At 40.0% G+C, this 24,650-nt stretch overlaps 1 protein-coding gene across 6 annotated transcripts in view; it reads right to left on the bottom strand.

Moving 5' to 3' along the window:
* PCMTD1 (protein-L-isoaspartate (D-aspartate) O-methyltransferase domain containing 1) overlaps positions 1-24,650 on the bottom strand; it is a 47,354-nt gene that overhangs the window by 4,401 nt on the left and 18,303 nt on the right. For 2 of the 6 annotated variants that reach the window (XM_065902681.1, XM_065902682.1), the window contains 3 exons: positions 24,195-24,626; positions 11,789-11,891; positions 1,076-1,247 (listed from right to left, as the gene is read on the bottom strand). In XM_065902681.1, the coding sequence (XP_065758753.1) occupies positions 1,076-1,247; positions 11,789-11,891; positions 24,195-24,501 (582 nt within the window). In that variant the 5' untranslated portion in view covers positions 24,502-24,626. Of the gene's footprint in view, positions 1-1,075; positions 1,248-5,856; positions 7,900-11,788; positions 11,892-24,194; positions 24,627-24,650 lie in introns of those variants that run through there. The other 4 variants (XM_065902684.1, XM_065902685.1, XM_065902686.1 and 1 more) reach the window with 3 other exon arrangements.

The raw sequence follows: 24,650 nt of genomic DNA, 5'->3' as shown, positions 1-24,650 counted from the left end.
AACTTCACAATCTTCCAGGGTGGTAATAAAATACAGATTCTAATCCCAACTTCATGAATAAATGTAATTAGTCACAAAGGGATTAGAGCTTTCCCACTCAGCAAACACCCATCAGCAGTACTTGGCTTGATCAGGACAAATCAGTATCGTCAATTTATATTATAAACGTCAACCCATTATATTTTACATTAGCATAATGTTTATAAGAAATATTCAATAAAATACCAATGGGAAACCATATTTTAGATCTTTAAAAATATATCTTTAAAGGAAAACAGGAAAAAGATGATTAATCTGGGAGTCTCAACCCTGGAAGCATTCAAATTAATGTTTTTCCAAAAACGTATGTTAATGAATGCTTTATATTCTCTTTTTAATAACTGATACACACAGTGTGATGAAGTCCTCCAACCTGCAGTTCACACGCTGTGGAAGTGGAGGACTCTCAGAGACGCCAAGACCACCACTCTAGGTCCAGTCATCTGGGACAGTCCAGCTCCCACATACAGACCACAGAGTGTTGTAACATCTCAGACTCAGGTTAGCATGAACATAAAAGCTAGTTTTTGAAATGTATATTCATAAATTTTCAAAGTAAAAGATCCACCCATTTTCTGAATAGATTATTTCACACGTTTATTATACTTAATAATTCCAAATCAAAGGCAGGCAAAGTGAAAAATAGTTTCAAATGAGTCATTGTAGTACTAAAAGATCTAAAAATTTACTGGTCTCTGAAATGGAGTTAAGTAGTTTCAACCACACCCCTTCAGCTAGAAGAGGCCACCACATTCAACAACAAGAACACTGGTGGGTCGGGGTGTGTGTGTGGAGGGCAACGCGGCCAACACCACACACGGGAGAGCTCAGTTTGGCTCTTCTTTCCCTAGGTAAGGGGCCTTTTCCACACCTGCTCTGGTTAAGAGCTATGCGTCCATTTCAGTGCTTTTCTATACAGATACCTGTGTGGAGAGCACTTCTTCCTTAACAGTCAGTGCACCTTTCACTGACGTAACAGCCCCCATCCTACACTGAGTGTGTCTCCCGCACCATCAAGCAGGACAGTGGCCGCTACCTGGTCCTCTATGGGCATGACCAGAATGCCCCCGACTTTCAGCAGAATCTTCATGTAGTTCTCATGGTCCTTCTGGACCCCAGCTCCACAGTAGATTCGATCATACTGATGACTGTCCGATGCTATCTGCAGGCAATTACCAACCACAAATGCAGGCTCACAGAACTCAAACCTGTATGGAGAAATAAAAAGTATTTTAATTCATTTAAACAAAAGATGAGACCTAAAAAATTAACATAATCCAACTCTTTGAAAGTGAAGTTACCAAAATTAATTATAAGGATAAAATATCATAAAATTTGAATTTGAATTATGTATATTTATGAAATCTAACAGTGATCAAATATATTGCTTTATTATCAATGACACAGTATACATTTTTCCAAAACATCAACCTATTTTTCCCCCACACTGAAACCTTACTTAAAGCTCAGAAGGTGAGTATAGTGAAAAGCCATCACAACACTCTTGTGATTGACAACCTGAAACAGTCTCTAACATACATAGTTAAAACCCCAAAGCACTAATAAAACATGTACGGTAGTTTTAAGAAATTAATTCATGAAAATACCCTCTCAATTTTAAGTTGATTGAAATTAATATGACCACACAGCAAAGTCAGGTTATCATCTGAGGATGAAATAATTTGCATTAAAAGGCTCAGCATGCAGTGAAAAATGTCTCTGAAATAATTTTTATTTTGTAAAATGTATCTTGCCCTTTGGTAATTAACAGACATTACCAGGGATTCCCTGGTGGCTCAGATGGTAAAGAATCCACCTGCAATGCAGGAGACCTGGCTTCCATCCCTGGGTTGGGAAGATCCCCTGGAGGAGGGCATGGCAACCCACTCCAATATCCCTGCCTGGAGAATCCCATGGACAGAGGAGCCTGGCGGGCTGCAGTCCATGGGGTCACAAACAGTTGGACATGACTGAGCAACCAAGCACAGCACAGACTTTTTACACAATGTGTTTCCATTAAATTCACTAAATATGCAGACACCCCGTGGTCACTGATATTTAAAGAAGAGTTTCCCAGAATGATGCCCAGTCCTCAGCTTCCTGTTCCGGGGTGGGGAGTGGGGTGGGAAACAGTGCAGGCCCTGCCCTCTCCTCTCGATACCCACAGGGGCGGGTGGTCCTAACCCCAGCTCCTTCTCCTATGACTGCCCAGTGCCCACACTTTCTGGGGGTTCGCCACCCCCACCACCACCCTGTGCCCAGAGGCTCAGGACAGGTTCCCACCTCTGAGAGGCCACATGGGGCCCTCCCCGGCTCTGCCCCATCGCAGAGACACTGCTGTAGCCATGGGTGGAATTACAGGCCCCCAGTCACTTAGAGGAAATACTACAAGTTGTCCCCTGCATCCGTGTCGTTCCTGTGACTGCACGGCCCCTCCCTCTCTGCTTCTTAAACGCCCAGCATCCCTTCAAGACACAGTTCAGATACGAGCCACACTACACAAAGCACTCTTACCCAACTCTTCAGGAACATCTCAGTCTTTCTACCTGCATAACACTCACGAAAGTATAAACTTACGTATGTAATGGGAAGCGTTTAATTTCTCTCTTATACTCAAGACTACTAGACAACCTAGGACTGTCTAAAATACAGCCAAAACAATCTCTTGGCATTTAAATAACTAGATATTGTGGATCACATGGTTTAATCATCTCAAAGTTACAGTAAGCATTCTTTGAAAAAAGACTAGTATTTCCAATCTAAAAACCCTCATTATTATAAAAATTTATTTTAAATTACTTAATTTTACAATAATTTAACCCATTCTTAAAATTTTCTAGATGAACACGAGCAAGGAATTTAAGTAAAATTATTTTGAATTATTAAACCTTTTATCATTCAGTCTGTTAAATCAACTTAAAAATATGCTTATAGTTTAAAAGCTTCCTACTAATTAAAAATATGATAGCTTACAGAACTATTATCTATAAAAACACCATTACAAGTAAACAATTTAGAGTTAAAACTGCTTCTCAAATTACTGATATTTTTATACACTCTCATCCCAGCAAAATGAACTAAAAAGAACTGAGTGCCTGATTCTAAAATCAAATGTGACTCTGGTCAAGTAGCCTGACACTAGCAATTAGCACAATTCACTCCAAACACTATTTGGGAGCCCCAGTTGCGTGTAAAGACTGGATATACAGTGGGAGGCACTCATGCCTAATGCAGTGAAAGAGACAACAATCTCACCAATTAAAGATGAACTTACAAGGATGATAAATGCTCTAAAAGAACACCACTCCATAAGTATGGCTGAGGATGCAAGGGAACTGACAGGGCTGGAGAGCCTGAGGAAGGCTCCCCAAGAAACGGCGACCTGGGATCTGAAAGGTGAGACAGGACAATCAGCCCCGCTAGCCACCAGCCTTGTGCAGACAGGAGCCCCGAAATGCGGCTGGTGGCAAGTGAGATGCACAGAAAGGATAAAAATCACATGAGATATTTAGCATGTAGAGTATCTCAGGATCTCGTTTAAGTACGTGTGTGTGTGTTAGTGTGTGTGTATCTCAACAGCCACAAACTGAAAGCACTAAGCAGCCGCTTTGTCAGCTGTGAACAGGAGCTTCAAATACTTTCCTGAGCACAACCTCTCCTCTGGGACATTCTCCTGCTTTCCCTGATAATCTCTTAGAACACTTCTTCTGAACTTTAATTATATCTCCATCACCTTTTACAGTCCTCAAGAAACATTTATTAAGTGAAAAACCTAAGAAATGTAATTGTTTTGTCATCTTTTCCACCTACCAACTTTGAACATGAACTCAGACTTGATAAATATGCTAATCACAAGAATCTCAGGACTAGAGATTTGCCCAAAAACAGTTACAGAAAAAAATAGGTGCCTGTGGCACCCTCTAAATCAACATGATGGTTCTTACTTTACTAAATTGGAAACTATAAAATAGCTGTAGTTTCATGTTACAAAACACATGATTTTCCCCCCAAAGTGCCAAGAAAAAAGCAAAACAGTAAAAAAGCCAAAACAAAACCTTGCCTTTAATAAACCAACTGTCCCCCAACTTAAAGGTGCTTTTTAGTGGCCTTTCTGAAGATCTTAAATAAGCCACCCTTATTTATTATAGGAAACAAAGGCTTTTCCCCTACAAGGCAGATCTGAGCCAAGTATACTATCTTCTTCCATTTAGGAAGTGTTACAAAGAATCATTACAGAGAAAAGTTAGACCTTTACATTTACAAATGATTTCTACTAATGCAAATGGAACATACACTTCTAACATGTATATGGGGTCTTCGAAAGTGTGTATACCCTTTCATTTAATATACCAAATTCATTTCCTTTACCAGCACACTCAAATTTGAAAGTTTAACTGAACTGAGGCAACATTCCAAAAGGAGTAGTAGGACTTGACTATTTCTAGATACAAAATAGTAAAATTTCAAGGACATAATCAGGGAGAAAGGTGTGGCCTTTTAAAATATAAACACTAAAACACAATGACTTAATAGTTACAAGAAATGGCCTAGCAGAGACAGTGTTTCATCTGGGGACTGTTTATTACATCCACAGCTGTGGCTTCACCTTCTCCACCAATACTAAGGGAGTCCTTCATGATAGTAAAGGAAACAAAACAACTCTCAAACTGCCTATACTTACAACATTATTTTTTAATGCATACATGGGTTAAAGATGATCCTTCCTATAAGGACTTGGAGATGAGTGTTAGCATTTCTGACTAGGTAGAGATGAGGATCTTACTTAGACACTTTATATTCTGATATTGAAATTATGGCTTGTTTTTATTACAGCATTTCATGTAAATAAATTCATACAAATTCTACTGCTAACAATATTTTTCCAAAAGTCGATGATTAAAATTCTTCAGGCAAATGTTTACGAATGTGCTCATATATGTATAATGATGTGAGATAAGAATGACAGCTACCAGGTGGTCAGGGTAAATTACAACTGCTATTAATTTTTCCAGCATAAAGAGGAAAATAAAATAAAAGTTTCCTCCTTTTAGCTTTAACTAGATTCTGAAAGCTGCACCTTCTCTAAGTCTCCACAAACCTCTGTAGGCAAAGGACATATTTTATACCATAAACACAATTCTGTATAATCCAGAAGTCTGCATTAATGAACTAACCAGAGGTTTCCACTATTTGTAGATTTGCACATAAAATCTAGGTTTGAAAACGGTGAAAGAGAAAATCTAAATTCCACTTTTCACATCAACTACACATAAATGGAACCCAAGAAAGGAAAATAAAACAACAAAAATTTTTTAAAAATGGCAAGAGGCCTACCAAAAGGATATTTTCTGTGGTTCTAATTTTAATCCTAAAAGTATTGATCTTGTGTTCTCTCCTAGTTTTCACACTTAATTTAGGGCAGCTCATTAACATTTTTTGCCTGTTAGTAACATGAAAAGTAGCAATCATTTTTATTCTTTGAAGAAATTTTCCAAAACAAAATTTCCAGGTACAGATGTCTTACACTCCTGAATTCCACCACGTTATACTTCCTAACCATGTAAATTATCTGTATACAAAAAAAGTAGTTCTGAACTGTAATAACTACAAATTCAATCACTTTAGACTTATAATCATTTATTGATTTAAACCTGAAAACCCAATGGCTTTTTAGACTTACGTAGAAAGGGGAGAGTATCTGACATACGCTTACTAAAACAAAACATACAAACAACATTTGTGGGAAAACCGAGAGCACAGGTATCTTGGTTTACGACATGAGCGCTTGGCCAAAAGGGCACCAACTCCATCACTTACCTCGGCAGGGGTCTCCTTTACAGGTGCACGCTGGGTTATCCTCATCTCCAGATGCACAGACGCTCCATTCACAGCAGGGACCTTGGCAACGTGCCCACATAATTCTCTGATAAGCTGCTAGGAGATCAGGGTGACCTAGCCTTGCCCTGCAGCTTCCCTCTTAGACGGGTATTCTAGGTCTAGGAGCTGACTGAGAGTAGAAAAAACAACATTCCCCTTCAATACACTGTTGAAATCGGGGCTGAAAATTTGCACACCTAGATTATCACGTGCCACAGGATGCTGTCATCAACATTTTAGACTATCGTTCCAGCGCAATAAAGGATTTCAGGGACACAGGAAAGACTCCCATAGTGTTCTCATACCTCACCCAAAACAACCTGCCAAATGAATCACATATACTTCTTTTTCTTAAAACACTTTGTCAAAATGTTCACTTTGAACTGTGACAGCCATGACAACTTCATTGAAACAAGACAAACTTCACAACCTTCCACTGGGAAGAAAACTCAGGGAAATAATCATCTCTTCTTTGCCAAATACAGTTAAATCATTCAAAAGCTCTTGTAACCAAGAATTAAGCTACTGAATTTTACAAAATTTAAAAAACAAAGACTTTACCTTTATAAGAGGTTTCCCTTCCAACTGCACCAAACTCACCTCAGAATAATTTAAATATTATTTAAAGCAAAGTATTAAGAGTAAATACACAGATTTTTCACTGAACAGAGCTTTAGGAAACTCCATAGGACCAAAAACAATCTCTAAACGTTTTATAAGAAGTGTGACTGGTACCTGATATGAAAGCGAGTCCTCATATTTCAACAGTAATTTCTTATAAAATAACTTGGGCTACAAACTTTTATTCCTGTCAGTATTTTATTCTTGGAATAATTTCTTCTTTGCCCAATAATGTGTCAGAAGCTACCAAACCTCCCCCCATACCATTTCTAACTGATGTTAAAATACATAACTGAGAGCTTAGAGGACTATTTTTAAGCATTTCTCTGTCCCACCAATTGAATGTCCGTCATGATTAAAACCTATATTTAAAACCTATATCTCTCATAAAACTACCATCTGAACATGACTGATATACCCACATGTTCAACTGTCTTAGAAAGAGTTCACAATAATGTTGACTATGTATCTACAGATAACAAAACTTCTTTAAGTATGCCACAAGTCTCTTCAAGATGAAGTGGGACTGTTCCAGTAATAAAGGTGACAGAACACAGTATCATTTCATTTTCTCCAATCCAACATGAATTATGTGAAAAAGGAGCCTATAATCGAAAATAAAATTAGGACACTACACCCAGCCACACAGCCATTAAATCTTCTAAAATGCAAATGACTACAATAAACCTGAATTTAATTTAGAATTTATACCTTGACTACACCTGAAGAAGGCATGGCCTCTCCAGCTCATCTCTGACCCCCAGTCATCCACCCCAGAGGCAAGTCTCAATGAACAGGGCAGGTGTGCTCTGTGACAAAAAGGTTATCATGCATTTAACCAGACTAAGAGCACTTCCTAAATTCTAACCTAGAAAAAAATAAATGATGAAAAATAAATAAATAAATAAATGATGGAAATAAAGGTGCCGCTTCAACCTCTGTTATCTGGGGCTAAGCTGTAAAATTCATTGGCAATCTTACTGCTGGGAAGAACATTAAAATAAATCAGTTTTTACATCATTATAGCTAAATCAGAACTAAACAACAAGACAGGCCTGGCTGAAGTTTCGGCCTGTCTGATCCTGTCCTCCCATCTGGGAAACATGGACACCAACACTGCCTCTAGAACTGTGGGTACAGCTCAGAATGGTGCAGACGACACACATGAGCTGCTATCATTTTCATCATCATTTCATTACTGTCTTCAGTACTCACATTGTGACTCATTTATACAACAAACTACAGGAAACAATGGTCCTCCATGCAAACAGAATGGAAATCTTCAACAAAGCAGACAACGCTGCACTCATGTGGCTTCTGGCAGGAGAGCATTTCCAAAACAAGGTACAGTGTCCTTGGAGGGGAGAGGACACAGGACCTACTGTCTCACAGGACAGCTCACCCCAAAGCATGCCCTCCAACGAGTCAGGTCAGCTGCATGCACATGTACACATATTACACAAACATATACATGTAGTTGTGAATAAATGCTATGCCAATTATCAACTCACAAAGCACTTACAGGGTATAATCCAGGCTCCTTTTATCTGACCTCCTCTTCCAAGTAAACACAGCTGGAGAGACTGTTTTGCTTACGGTACATGCACAAAACTGATTCAGATGATCTGGCCTTCCCCCATGAAAGCCAGATACCCAAGGGCCTTTAAACCTGGGGCTGGAAGACTTGTTTACAACAGAATGGGCTAAAGTAAAGACGTCCTGGAGAACGTGTGTGAAGAGCAGAACAGGTTAGCACACTGCAAACAACAGGCCATATACAACCTGCTTGCTCTGGTAATGAAGTGACTAGAACCCCCCGCCTACCCCTGCTCGGATTGTCTGAGGAAGGCTGTGCACTGCCACAAAGACCACTTAGCCCACGAAGTCAGAAGTATTTACTATCTGCTCCTTCGCTGAAAACGCTTGCCAGTGTTTTAGAGAACCTGTGAAATCAAGTGTCAGTTCATAAGGGAAGGTCAGTGAGTCTGGGAATACCGGAGGCAGAGCATAGGCAGAAACCACACAGGAGAACCTGCCTTCTCTCCTGCCTCCAAGCACAATAAATTCAGAGTAGCCTCACCAGATCTTCGCATTTGCTGATACAGAACTGAGACACAGAAACAAAGTTTACAAGTATTAACACTGTATAAAGGATATTTTTTTCTGAAAGAAGTAGTAGTACTTTCAAGACTCAGGAGCCAAGGCTCCTTTATAAAGCATACACAAAAACATACACCTGCATTTTTTTCATCTGTATCTCACATGATACAGTCTAATATTGAATAGTTTATTGACTCTATCCTCACCTACTATATTTGGGAGTTTATTATGATCTCCAATAGATACATACAAGAAAACTTCAAAGATACACTTTAAATCATAAGCGATATGATAATACTTTTGAAAAAGGAACTGGTAAGATCCAAACCAAGAGGATAAATAAGACTGGGTAAATATTAGGTTTTAGCTTTCTACTGTCTTCCTGTTACAATCAAGGTAGCCTGGTCCTAAGTACTAAGGGATACATAAATAGCAATTTTGTTTCCTGAGTTACTTTATATGTTATTAATTAAAACAAGTATTTTGATGACCTGTATAAAACTAAATATAGTAAAATTGCTTAGGAATAGAATTTTAAAAATCACTTTGCATGGCAAGTTTTTCAAATTTAAAAACTGAAAGTAAATAGAAATATTCTCCACAAACACCAAGAAAAAGTGCACAGAAATCATCAAAACATAAAGACAGGAAGAAAACTGCTACATCTTTATCATTTCTAATCACCAAAATTAAATGATAAATGACCCCAAAAGGAGTCCATTAAATGACCTTAAGTAGCTTTGACTACTTAACTTCCAACCAAATCAAGATTTTATGCAAAACGAAGCATTTGCCAGTACCTGCTACCTTGGTAAGCAAGATACCTTTATAATCTGAAGTACACAACTATTTCAGAAGCTACCTGAAAACCAAAATAGGTAACATTTCCAGAACCTTTTTTTTTTTTAAGAATAGTCTGTTAACAGAAGAATCTGTTTTAAAAATAAGTTGCAACATTTCAGAAACAACCATATTATAAAGTCTGATTATTTTAACTAAAATAAGACCATTAAAAGTTATGAAGAAACATTTAGATCAGTCATATCACTGTATTTGAGATGATTCACCATTTTAAGAATAACAAACCTGTATAACACAGTCTAACAACACTCAAGAAATACAAGCCAAGGACATTTGATATCTCACAATTACATGAAAGCAATTTTAGAAAATTTTTTTTAACTTGAGACACTTAAATACAATAGCCCTCAAACTTAACTGTGTTCTAGATTATTCAAAATTTAAATTACATCGACACAAAGCCAGTGCTCTGGGACAACCCAGAGGGACAGGTGGGGAGGAAAGTGAGAGGGGGATTCAGGCTGGGGGGGACACATGTATACCTGTGGCCAATTCATGATGATGTACGGCAAAAAACATCAGGATCTTATAAAGCAATTATTCTCCAATTGAAATAAATTAATTTAAAACAAAAGCAAGACTTTAAAGAATGACATATTTTACTGTTTGCCAGGACCATGCCCTTGTCAGCAAGACTTGTCTTCATAGATACTGTAGAGGTGCTTCCACGATTCAAAGTTCTTCATTGAGCTTGTTCTGCCTGATTAATGACCCAAAAGTGAATTATCTGTGCCTTTATGTGTTAATACCTGAAATCTATTGTTATCTAATATATTAAGATAAACCTTAAACATTTGCTTTTACTAATATTACTTTCATATTTTCTAAGTTTAATTGTATTCAAATGGTCTTACATGTAATTAAGTTTCAACATCAAAACAAATACTTAGAATAGAAATTCAATAAATTCCACAAAATTCCACAGTTCTAATAAACAATATGAAAATATCCATGCCCACATTTTAGGCACTTACCATATCACTAATTATAAGATAGAAATGATGAAGACACAAAGGGTACCACAATTGAATCTCAATTTCTTACAAAATAACTTGGACTAAAATCTATTTTATTTCTGCCAAACAATATGTTATTCTTGGAAATGGAAACAGAACACGGTAAGCACTTGAAAAATGATTCAAAAATGTGAATTAAAGGTTAACTATTTATTAAGACAGAATACGATAAAAGGACAGTGTTCAGAAAACTGGTGCCGAAAATTCCAGTGACCTGCTCAAACTCATCGAACTGATTACAGAACAAACCCAAAACCCAACATGTGCACTCCCCCGGCTCGCTGAGCACAGGCTTCTGTTCCTCAGCCTACCAAGTGTCACTGCCAGGGTGTGGGAGGCAGAGGAGGGAGGAGAATGGGGGAGACATGCCAGGAGATGCCTGCACTCAGAAAACAACCTCCAGCTCAGATCCGGCCCAGTCGTAGATCTCTCCCCTCTATGGCCATGGCCATGGCCAGATCAGAGCCGAGTGAGGAAGGCTCACACCCAATAAGCTGGGTTGGAACTCTGAACCAAAGCTCTTGTCATGTTAAGGAACTAAGTTCTAAGCTCAATTCTCATCATTTGTTAGCCTTTCTCTCTTTGAAAATATGACTAGCTGAGAGAGAAATGCCATCTAAATTTTTCAGTGTCACAGTACTATCCACATTACTATCATTGCTGGCTGAATGTCAGGGACATGACACACCAAACAGACTTCCCTACAAGGACCAAGACCTGTGCAGTATTTTTCCTAAGGGAAAGTAGTTCAGAACAATGGTTGTATAAACAGATTTCTCAAAACACAGCCCTCACAAGATATAGTGATATATTTCTATGATTAATTTCATTTAGCTATATTATTAAGTAATTTTATGTTTTTAAGAAAAAGTCCTCCATATGCTATGAGGTATCACTCTTATTAAATTACTATCCCCAAAGGTATAAACACAGTTGCCAAAGATTCTATGGCCAGGAACATCTTTACCTTCTATCTTGAGGAAAGGTACCTGTGTGACGTTTAATGAATGGAACAATACCCTACTAATATAGTGACAACAGCATGTAATTAAAACATAAAAGTTATTTACTTGTAATCTACTATATGTTTACAGAGAATAAGAATTAGAACACAGCTTTCTAACTTACTTTCCTCTTGCATTTTATACCATGCTCATTTTTGCTGCGCTCAGTCAAGCCAGGATCAATAAACTAACAGTAGTGAGGAACACAGATGTCACTCATATCTACTTATCAAGTGCTTTCAGAGCAAAACCATAGATACGAATACTTACTTATCAAAGCTATCACTATTTTTGATGAAGCTCTCCAGCTTTTCCTTGGCATATTCCACCACATCTGAATGAAGTTCAATCCCATGATTTATTCCAAAAGGACCTGCAATTGTAGCAGCAGCATTTATAAACAATATTAATGCCTTTACAGAGCTCTTAATTTCTGTTCATTTATCTATCACAGGAGCATTTAAAGAGAACTCAAAATGTATCTACTAGCCACAGATTTATAAAGCTATATGGAAATCTATTTACATTGCTTTAAAAAAAAGTAAGTCATAAAGAGTTCTCTCAGGAGTGTAGTTTATCTGTCAGGACAATATTGCCAAAGAAATAATCACATTTCCGTATGAAGTTTAAGTCATTTGCCATTATGTTTTCCATTTCGCCATCGTAATTTAGCATTATCACTTGCTAAAAAACTTGGTTAACTCTCAAATGTCTGAATCCATGGGCTGACACAGGTGAATACCCCATTGCCCAGTGAGTACTAAATTCTTCCAGGGCTGAGATCACACCCTCTGTCCCTGGAGCTCCCAGCGTCCAGAAGAGTGTGGTCACTGGGCAAAGCTGGTTGATGCTCCTGTTCCAGTGCACTTCTCACTTGGTATTTCTTCCTGCACACAGCCAAGGATGGGTGACCACCCAGGAATGAGGAGCAGGAGACAGTCCCAGGATGGCTCCTTCCCCGACCCTGGTCCTGGCTGAGAACATGACCACCTGGATTCCTGTTTCCTAAGGTGACTGTGCCTCCTGCCTGCCCTGCAACCCCCTGACAGTGACATACTGTCTCACCTAGTCACCTGGCTCCTCCTAGACTTCTGACACTGAGCCAACCAGGTTTCCCACTCTACATTTTTTTCCCCAAATTTTAGTTATATTTTTATCTTACTTCACAATTGGTCTCCCAGTGGGGCGGGGGGGAGGGGGTGGGTTGCGCATGGGTGTGTTATTCTTTGGTTATCTGGTTCATATCTTTGGAACTACCTGAATGTGCCCCTACTAAATGCCATTAAAAACACAACATATATGAAGTGCTATAGACCTCAAAGGACTTTAAAATAACCAAAAAATCACATTTACATTTAAATAAACATTTTTGAATGTACAAAGGGGGTATGAAAATATCAGCTTGTAATCGAGGAATTACCTAATTACAAAAATTAAACCAAAATTTAATGGTTTAATTTAATTAAGATGGTTCGGATACCATCTTCAAGTTGAAAGCAGATAAACCTACTATATTTCTATTGATTTGCTTAAAAAAAAAAAACTGATGCTATTTGAAAAATGTATTTAGATAAAAAGATTACGTAAAAAGGTACTTGACCCATCATACCACAACAGAGAGCATTAAATTCCTTTGCAATGCTTTTATACCTTTTTAAAGTTATTCTGATCAATGTAATCTTAAATGTTTCACTTCTCGGTTTTTGTTTCATCAAACCATAAGCCTTTATCTGCAAATTAGAGCATCCATTCAATATTATTTAAGATCTCTTATAACTCCTTATTATTAACAAATAGACAAAAATTAGACTTTTTTTAAAAGAAATGAAAATGGCAAAAAAAATTTAACAGAGAAGTACATACAGTGACATCACTTTTTAATTTACTATTGAATCTTGAATAGTGTGAAAACTTGGACTTCCTTAAGGAAACAAAAAAGGCTAAGAAACCCTGAATAGTTTTGATTTGTTGTTCGGTTGCTCAGACGTGTCCAACTCTTTGCGACCCATGGACCATATAGAACACCAGGCTTCCCTGTCCTTCACCATCTCCCAGTTTGCTGAAATTCATGTCCATTGAGTCAATGATGAATAATGATTATGAATAGTTTTCCTCATTTAAAAACCTCAAATTACACTACAATTATTTAACATTATATATACATAGTAGGGAAAATATTGATCTAGGAAATCTTAATTTTTCTTTTACCCTTTTAAAGTAATCCACTGAATGTAAAACATTAGGAGACTTTTATATTTTCATTAAGAATCTAGTTGTATGGATGAGAGATCACTAAAAGGTCAGTATTTCTGGGGTTGAAGTTTCTAATAGAACTGAATGAATAAGCACTATAAGAAAGGTGTCAAGAATGTAGAAATCTAGGCTGCTATTCAGTATTTCAAACTGCTTTGCTAGCAGAGGGAGTCAACTTGAGTGCTCTGGATCAAAAGGGACTACATATGCTGTCACTTAAGACAGCTCTGATCTCATTTTCCTTTTCTTGCTTTCTGCTCATATAATATCTAAAAGCAAAGTGGCAAGTTTTAGAAATAAGGCTTAAAGTTCGCTAAGAAAATTTAAGACTTTTTCGCATCAGCTTGACACAAAATAGAGACAACTTCATTAACATACAATGGATTTGACAGATAAATGTACATACTATCATTAATTCTGATACAAACACCACTGATGATTTAATGGATGGACTTGTTTAATTTTAAAATAACATGGAGGTATATCTTTATTATCGCTAATGAATTAAACAGTAATTGATATACTGAAAAGAATGCACTAATAGAAGGCAGAACTTATATGGCAATGTCACCGTCTCATTTATTTAGAATGTGATATACAAGTAGAACACATTGAGGATATGATAGAAGTGTATGTGATGCTTTTTATTACAGTTCATTTGACACCTGTATTGAACAGAACAGAAAAATAGAACACGGGAAGCTGAAAAATATGTAGCTGCTTCCAAGGAAGGGGACAAAGAGGTCTGGGTGGGAAGAGACATTTCCATCATTACACCCTGTTGTCTAAAGTGTGTCAACACAGGCATGCACAACTTTTTCAACCAAAAAATGATGTGTTAGTCAGAGATTTTTTAAGTACACGATTTTCAAAGAAATGGATAATACAAAATAATTCTAACAGAAAGGTATAAGCTGTCAACTGAAGAAAATGAAAAAGGCATGCAAAAGCAAAGCCTAAGACTTCCTAACATCATCTAACAGACACAGCATGAATCTGACGGCACTGAACAGATTCCAACGTTATTCTGTATGTGCCAATGGGAAGAGATCTCTCTAGAAATAATAAAAGTTTAATTTCTGTCATACAATTTTTTTAACTTTAAAAACCTTGTCATACAATTTTTTGAAAAAAATCAAAGTACTAACAGTTGACCACTATCTTTAATAGCTAAATATTGAAAGAGAAACTTACACAGAAGTCAATGTTTATTAAGACAAATATAGTTATTAGAAGAACCTAGATACCCTATATTAGAAATTATTTTTAAGGCTGGCAAAAATTCAGTAACAAATACAATAAAATGTCAATATAATAATAATCTCTAGAGAATGTTTTTCTTTTGTGGTACTTGAATTAGCTTATTTATCACCTTCCAGTTAGTCAATAATCAGAACTGATACATAAAGGTCGCCGATTATTATGTCTAGGTATCAGGTGTCTCAGGTGTCTATCAACATCTCCATCTCTCAGCTATATATCCCTTACTTCACTCCTCTCTGAAGTACCAGAAAGGTGACCGAGTGTGGCGTGCAGGTGGAAGGCTGTCCATGGTAGGTGTGGGAACCTGAGAGCTGCATGAGCCGAGGACACCTGTGCCCTCCGTCCTGTGTGGAGAGCTAATCTGTGGGACAGCCATAGCAAGACCACTTCACAGCACATGGTAGGTGACTAGAGGAGCCCTAAAGATGCACTCAGTCACTGGGCGGGGGGTGGGGTGCAGGGGACAGAGGGTTCAAGGCCGGTGCCTGTTTCCAACTCTGGCCCCTACAGCTGCACAGTCAGACCAGTCACGTTCCCCATGAGGTCCTTCCTACCGTGTGAAATGGGTCTGTGGGAGAGCACCTAAATGATGTCAGAGTCTTTCATACCATAAAATACAAGACAGCTACAAACCACCAGAAATTCAAGTGTGCTCTCTCTGCAAATACACAACTGGTTAATCATAGCACCAAAACCACACCCTGTTTATAAGTGGTTCTCTACCCTGACTGCAGGTTAGAATAACCTGGAGATTTTTAAATTAAATTTAAAAGTAGATTAAATTTATTCTGATTTAAACTATGAACAGGGGGAGGGAGTCCCTCAAGAAGAGGCCCAGGCACCGCAGGTGACCCTGACGGGCAGCTTTACTGACCACACTATCTACACTCCCCTCATTGCTGCAGTGCCCAACCTAAATGTGTGTTTAAATCTCTTTGGACTATCAGATCTGTGCTCTATAAATGACATAGAGAGATAACCACCACAAAAAAATAGAGAGAGAGAGAGATAACAACCACAAATAGAAGCATCAGGATAAACTATTTACCACAAGAGGGAGTAGCTGAACCAATTATTTGGTTTCTAGAAAACCAGTGCAAAGTTTCTCAGCAAGAATTAAAACATACAGTCATCCTTCGGTATATGGGGGTCGGGGGAGAATGGGGGGCTGACTCTAGGACCAGACTCTACAAATACCAAAATCTATGGACTGTGGACACACAAGTCCCTTGTATAAATGGGAGAAGTATTATTTGCATATATGACCTGCACATCTGTATATCCTCCCCTGTCTCAACTACTCAATACCCAATACAATGTAAATACAGTTGTAAATACAATGTAAATGCTACGTATACAGTTGCCAGCATGTAATAAATTCAAGTTTTGCTTGGCAAATGAATCCTCAAACCCTGGATACACAAGGGCAACTATATACAGGAAAACATCCTTAAATAAACTGCAATGATACCTCATTTACTAATTCCAGGCATCTTTGGGAAGATTCAGGAGTAACTTTATAAGGATTCAGAGACAGCAGTAACAGGCGGAGAGCAGACATGAGCAGGTCTCTTTCTGAGAACACCCTTCCAGTGTGGTGCAAAGAAACAAAGCAATACAAAGGGGGATAGAGGAATGGGGAGGAAGATGAATCAGCCAAAGATTAAGAAACCAATAACCAAATTATGAGAAACTTACTAAGATACACCTATTTTCCTATGGTTTCTCCATTTGATTATATGACGCTAAAAAAGCACATTAACAAAAGCACTGCCAAACGTTTACTCAATCTCGCCACATTAAAGCTTCAAATTCTTTGGCTAGCAGGGCACACCTAAGACTAGAAACCTGCTCTCTAGGTTTGGGAAAGGCCTTGTGAGGCAAGTTTTGCAATTAACGAGGAAGTTCCAGTCCCGTGGGCTTCCCTCAGCTTATGGATAGAAGTGCTGGTTTCCCAGTGGCTCAGCAGTAAAGAATCCGCCTGCCACTGCAGGGTCAGGATCCTGGGTCAATCTCTGGGTCAGGAAGATCCCCTGGGGGAGAAAATGGCAACCCACTCCAATATTCTTTCCTGGGAAATACCATGGACAGAGGAGCCTGGTGGGCTACAATCCGCGGGATCACAAAAGAGCTGGACATGACTTAGTGACTAAACAACACTCAAATCTTAGAAACATGCTTAAGATAAAAATAAAAAAAAAAGAAGAAAAAAAAAAAAAAGAAAGAAACATGCTTAACGAAATGGACCACAGGCCCAAGGCCCAAAGTAAAATGCATTCCTAAAATGTCAAACTATCAAGAACAGACATCACAACCAGCTGCTTTAGATACCTCCACCCAGTGGGCTGATAATACCCAAGTCTAATGTGGCTGAGTAATTTACAACTGCAACTCACATGTCTACACTGGAACATTACACCAAAGCACAGTCAGTAAACTGAGAAGGTATGCTCAACTATGACACAACAGAACATGGTTTAAAAGGTAATGTAAACAGCATTCGATATCAGTCCACTTTCCCTGGAAGCCATTTTATCAGTTCTTTCACTGCACTGTGTATTCACCTGCGAAAGATACTCCAGGGCCAATGCATGTGATCAAGTCACAAGTAACCAAGACACATCGATACTCAACAACTATTTCCTGACCTAAATGAAGAACAGCCAACAAAACTGACCCAATGTTCCTGCTGCTGGTTCAGAAATAACACACACGATACGTGGGATGCCTTCCGCACAGCTGTATGTTCAGCAGCTCGCACAAAGGCACACATAGCAAATACTCTTTGAAGAAAGTTAAAAGTACATAAAGGGAGCTATGGTCCCAAATTTAGAAAGGTTTACAAGTAAGACTGAAGTCAGTGATATATACAAAGCATAAAAATGTGTATTTTTCATGACTTTATAAGTATATTGGCAAAAAACCACGTGTCACATCTACTTCATCACAGAATGAGGCATTGTACAGAAGTACATCTTACACAGAAAAGTATATTCCATTCAAAATAAATTTCTTATTAATTTTAGCAGTTTGCTAGAAATCTTTTAAGATGCAATACATATTTTCCTTCCTGTACCTAGGAAAATTCTTTTGATTTCAAGTCAACTATCATCTCTATAAACATTAAATTGAGTCTGTGCAGGAGTGGAGGTGTTCCCAGGGCTCCATACGTTGTTCTTCAAGTGGGAAGGGCAACCAGACAAAGTGGAGGAGAGGCAGGTAAGGAGTCTTTAAAAGTATCCCTTCTGATTCTTTTGGATTATTTAACTCTGTGAATGTATTGCCTATTCCACCAAATATAATTAAAGAGAAGAAAGAGTGGTGTTCAGGTTTCTGCCTTGAGTCACGAAAATGGATACAGGTGGCAGAAGCCAACCTCAACTGCTCTGGTGTGGCTAGGGTGAGGAAGGGTCACTCGAGCTGGAGACAGGTTGAACTTTCAGAATCTCGTGCACACTGAAGAAGAGATATGCAGTAAGCACAGCAAAATTAAGTATCCAGTTTGTTGGTCAGCTTGGAAGATGCAGTGTCCAGAGCTCCGCAGACAGACCTGGTGCTGGAAACCTGTGAATCCTCTGCACGTGGAAGGAACCCGAAGACAGAAGAGGCGCCACCCTTCACCACAGGCTGAAGGCAAAGAAGGTTCCACAACAGGCTAAAGTAAGTGTCTATAAAGGAAACGCAAAGAGGAGTGAAATCCATTGGATGAATCTTTGCAGGCAGAAGGCATGGGACGGTGGACAGGCTGATGCTGCAGGAGCTGCCCACACAGGGTGTGAAGGCCGGTGCAGGCGCAGCCCTGCGACACAGGTGAGCCGCTCGCATGGGTGCTAGTCCAGCACATCTCAGCCCAGGAAAGACTGAGGAGAGAGCCGAGGCCACGGATGCCCGCTCCAGAGTAGTGACTCATTAGAAGCTGGAGATTCACAAATTATTTCACACAGACACACAAACTCAAAAGGTTGTCATTTTCTGAAGCATCCAGTCAGTACTCATTATTTGTGGTACCTTATGTTCTATAAAGTCCAAAAAAACAATAAGCAAATGCCGCACCACCCAGTGGCTTCAGGGGAATAGTGTGCATATACTACACATATATACCTACCTCAGACAGACAGCAATGTTCAGTCCTAAGAACTCACCCTAGAAGAGTCTGTTTTCTTTTATGAAAGAAATGAGCTCCAGAAGAAACTGGCCCAGCACCAGAGCTGTTTGCACCACGCTGTGAATGCATCCTCTGGCCACTGCCCTGAGGCACGAGCAGGACTGCCCCCTGACCCGGCCCAGGGGGACCATGTCCACAGAACTACTCACTCTGTCCCCTCTCCCCAAACACGTGCACCAATGACGAATACTGATGTGAGAGTTACAGACACATTTCAGCAAGGAAGCAAATTCACAAATACAGCTCAACTGTTCTCAGTTGACAGGTAATGCAAATTGGGGAGTTAAGCCTGAAGGTAAAAACTCAAGACGCCTCATGATGCCACGAGATCCACCTGACACTCTTCACAGCACTGAAGGAACTACCTTTCAACCTCTAAGGAAATATACTCAAATTACTGTAAAAATTTGCAAAATTTCTAAAACTTGTATTGTGCATGTGTGTGCATGCTCAGTCATGCCCATCTCTCTGCAATCTCATGGACTATAGCACACCAGGCTCCTCCGTCCATGGGATTTCCCACAGGCAGAATACTAGAATGGGTTGCTATTTCCTCCTCCAGGGTATGTTCCCAAACCAGGGATCAAACCCGAGTCTCCTGCAGCTCCTGCACTGGCAGATGGATTCTTTATCACTGAGCCACCTGGGAAGTCCCTGATAAGAGGGTATATGGACACAAAAAAGATGCACAGAAGCCTAACTAGGACTAAGAAGAAACAGTTTAAATAGTAAGGAGCTTTACTGATTTCAGAAAATCTTAGTAGCTTAAAGGAAAGGGTTCTTTTCAAAACAGATTTACTCAGAGCCCAAAATAAAGCACATACCAAGAACAGTCTTTGTAATTCCTTTAACAAAAAAAGTAGGGTAAAAAGATAGAGGGAAAACTGAAGTTTGGCTTAATGCAGAGAAGAGAATCTGCCTTAGAGAGAACCATGGAAACCTGCAGAACTGTGTTCTGTCCAGAAAAAAAGGGATAGGGGAAAGGAGGCCCCTCTGGATCTCCCTCACTCTCAGGCCTCAAGGGAGGCATGAGTTTTCTAAAGGGGTGCTTAAAAGCAAATGGAGAGAGATTTGAAAATCATACTTCTGAAAAAGGGCTTGTACTTAAAAGAACACTTACAACTCATTAATAATAAGGATGCCAATAATGTAGTTTAAAAATGGAGAAAAGAGCTGAACAGACATTTCACCAAAGAAGATAGAGGAAAGTCACAGGAACATATGCTCTACATCATTAGTCATCAGAGAGGTACAAGTTAAAACCACAAGATACCATGTTATGCCCACTAAGATGCTATTAAAATAAAACAAAACACCACCAGTGAAGATATGGAGAAACTGGAACCTCATACATTGTTGGTGGGAATAGAAAATGGTGCAGCCACTCCAGAAAAGTTTGGCAAGTTCTTAAAAAGTTAAACACAAACTTACCATAAACAGTCCAGCAATCTCACTCCTAGGAATCCACCTGAGAGAAATGAAAATGGACATCTCCACCAAGACTTATACATGAATGTTCACATCAGCTTCATTCAAAACAGGCATCAAGTGGTCAAAGGACAAATAAATGCAGTCTACCCACACAACGGAATGTTACTCAGCCACCAAGAGGAATGGAGCAATGATACATGTTACAGCACAGGTGAATCCTGAAAATCTAACACTCAGGTAAAGAAATCATACAGAAAGATCACATGCCACATGATTCCACTGACATGAAATGCACAGAAAAGGAAAACCGAGAGACAGAAAAGAGGCAAGCGGCTGCCAGGGGCTAGGGGAGGGAATCCACGGGGTGATGGAAGGGCTCTCAAAATGGATTACCTTCATCAATGAAGGACTACATTCTCTGTGACAGTTCTTCATAGGAAGACTCTTAGAATATGAATGTATCTTCAACTGGAAACTAAACAAGTTATCTGAAATGAGGTATAATTTAGAACTTGGAATCATCCATCTTCTCTGTGTGGGGCAAAAATAAATTCCATTTATGAATAACTGCTTCAAGTGTACTTTAATCATGAGAAATCCCCTTAAGTGAGAATAAACCTAACTCCTCTCACCGAACAAGAGCTCTCCAGACTGCAAGGTGCAGATTCCTCAAGAGGCCTCCTCCGCAGACCCCCACTCTCCCCGCTTCAGCCTGGACCCCCAGATTACACCAGCACATCCCTGGATGAGAGCCTCTGTTGCCAGGGAGCACCTGTCACCCTCATCTTGTGACTGAAGTGCAGGGCTGAGCACCAGGGTGCTAGCAGAACTTAGTAACACAAGGTCATGGGAAGCACTGGGGCCCAGCCTGAGGCACCACACTCGAATAATTACAGGGCACATGTAAGCACCCTCCTCTGGAGTGAGTGCTAAGTGATTTCTGTGGATGTGTCCCGTCCTTGATTTAATTAAATGCTCAGGAAACACAAACCAAACAAGGGGAGCAGGGGAAAAATGATTAGCTTCTCAGAAGCTGGCAAAATCCAAGATTTATTAACTGTAATCACAGTTTTACAGGCTCTGTTCTTTCTTTCCTTTTTAAAAGTTTTTATCTTTCTCATCAAACACTTTCCCCATCAAAAGGAGAGAAATTATATCTTGATCTTGACTGCAGGAACACACAGAGACAAATCCCCGAACAATATAAAGTAAGGGTAGTCATGCCTGTGACTGAACACGTCTGACTCCCTGGAGCCTGGGAGCAGATGTCCTCCCTGTGGACTGCCACACAAGGGTCTGTGTTTCCACACTGCCTTCAGGTTGGAGGAGGAAACATTCCAGACACAATAAATTTAACGCACATACAAGCAATCTAGAAAAACGGTACTGATGAACCTATTTGCAGGACAGGAATGATATGCAAACATAGAGAATGGACTTGTGGACATAGCAGGGGAAGGAGAAGGTGGGACAAATTAAGAAAAGTAGCACTGACATACACACACTACCATGTGTAAAACAGACAGCTAGTGGGAAGCTGCTGAGTAACACTGGGCCCAGCCTGGCGCTCTGTGACAACCTAGAGGGGTGGGATGAGGTGTGGAAAGCTCAAGAGGGAGGGGATATACGTACAATTATGGCTGATTCATGCTGTTGTACTGCAAAAACCAAAAGAACATTGTAAAGCAATTTCCCTCCAATTAAAAAAAAAGACACAATAAAGTTGGCAGCTGGCCCACAAAGGCAGTTAGCCCCAGGAAGCCCATTTCTTAGGGACCAGGACTAGGGAATGGATTGAGTGAGCAAGACTGCCGATTCCTTCTCTCCCCGCCAGGCCTTTGGCTAAAACTCCAGCCTGCAGCAGGAGCCAGCTAACCAGCTGGAGGAGCAGAACACTCATCTGAAGCTGGACTGCAGCCCTAGTGGCCAGAGCTGGTAAAGCAGCACACTGGCTCAAGGACAGCAAGCCCACTTTGGGAAGAAGCTCTCTCTACCACTCCCCTCTGCTCCTTGGATTTGGAGACCCTCTCAAACCCTGGATCCCTTTTCTAGAGGCTCTTATGATACAACAGTTGGATTTCTGGGATTCCCAACCTGATGAAAATGCTATCTCAGAATCAGAGAGATCACCAAACGTAAATGCAAGTTGCTTAACTTCTCTCTAGGCAAAAATGAATGATGTCACCTTTCTGACCAGTTACTACGTATCAGGAACTGACTCATTAATGGGATAAACAGGCTTCAGGTGAAACAACTGCAGGCTCCACGACTAGGAGAGAAAGTATGGAGACAGCCAGCACAGAGCAATGGGATTTCAGACTTGAAAACAACTGAAGCCATATGATGTGAGCACATAATTTACTGTCCAAACAGGGACACTTTGGCAAAGAAAAGGACATTACTAATACTGACGCTAGGATAATCAAAAAAAATCAGGACCGCTTAGTCACAGGGGGGTCACAGTCACTTCTCTGAAGTCCTCCAATGATTCCCCAGCACTTCAGAGTGAACTGTAAGCCACAGCCTCGTCCTTGTAACCTGGGAAGACACCCCAGCCACAGGACACATCACATGGGATAAGAACCGCTCACTTCCTGTCTCTCCACCCCCGCCCGTCTAGTCTGCAAACCCCAGGGCAAGTCTGTGTCACAGGGGACTTGGTGTTGCACCTTGATGCCTGTCACGCGGTGGTGCCCAGCAAACACCAAGGGGCGCAGTGACAGCCATGGTCCATCCTCCGCCTGACGTCACCCGTGTCTTTCAGCAGTCTCTCCCCTGGCATGCTTTGTCCACCCATAGGCTCAACCTCACAGCTCTCAGCTCCTAGCTATGGGACCACAGGCAAGTCACTGAACGTGACTCAGTTTAAACACACAGGAACCATGACAATACACACTTCTCAGGGTTACTGGGAACACTAAACAAGTTACCAGACCGTGTCAAGTGCTTTCAGCAATGCCAAGCCCTCACCGTGAGCACGAGGAAGTTTCGTGAAGGCAGAGCTATCTGTCCCTTTTGATTACTGCTGTATCCTTGCTTTAGAAATAACGCTTGGCAGACACGTAATGACCCACACTCTTCCCCCTCTTCCCCGCCCTGCGTCCTGCGCTTTGCCCCAGCAGTGCCCCAGCAGTGCCCCATCTCCCGCCCCCCACAGGCTTCTGGATCCCTAACAAGCACAGCACCACCCCCTTCAGCAAAGGACACCAGGACCCACCGAACTCTCCCAGCCGCTGTCAGGATGCTTGACCCCAAGTAGGCTACGAGGTGCTCCTGAGCCTCCCAGCGGCCAACTGCTCAGTTGTACAGTACAGATGGTGCTTGGGGGATCAAAAACAATTCCAAGAACTTTTCACGTCTAGCACTGAAGGCAAAGTTAACTATGGGGGTCAGGGCTGAAAATAAGAAAAGATGACTACTCTGACCTTAAGGAAGGAAGGTAACTACTTTGAGAATATACATTCAAACATACGCTGTATACAAAGTTATAAACCCTGTAAATCAGAAACAGCAGTACAAACCCAGCTTACTTTTTAAAAAAGAATTTTACAAAAATAAAATTACCTAAAATTAAGCCCACCATTGTACTTAAATATCCGGTTCCACTTCCCAGGTTAAGAAAAGACAATCCTGGTTGAAGTTTCAATGCTTCCATAACTTCAGAATAAATGCAAGGTGCTGACAAGTGTATGTTGCCATGCTTCCAGGCTAAGTCTTTGTACGCATTGTCTCGGTAGCCTTCCAAATAGTAATCTCCGCGATCAATCGCTCTGAAGGCTTGCTCCACTCTTTCAGTGCGGATATACTGGGCTTCTTTTAAGTTATCAATTAAGTCATCATTATCTTCCCCAGCACTCACAGCTCCTCCCATGATAGTATTCAAATCAAACCATAAATTTTAAACCGTAATAAAATTAGCAGAAATGGCTTCCAATAATGTAGTGTGGTTTTGTTTTCCTTTTAATATTGCACTTGATTTCCAAAAATAAATTAATCCTGAAAGGGAAGAATAAAAATAAA

The sequence above is a fragment of the Muntiacus reevesi genome, chromosome 12, assembly GCF_963930625.1.
Source record: "Muntiacus reevesi chromosome 12, mMunRee1.1, whole genome shotgun sequence".
Classification (NCBI taxonomy): domain Eukaryota; kingdom Metazoa; phylum Chordata; class Mammalia; order Artiodactyla; family Cervidae; genus Muntiacus; species Muntiacus reevesi.
The sequence above is the reverse complement of the archived record's forward strand: the minus strand, read 5'-3'. Positions and strand labels throughout refer to the sequence as shown.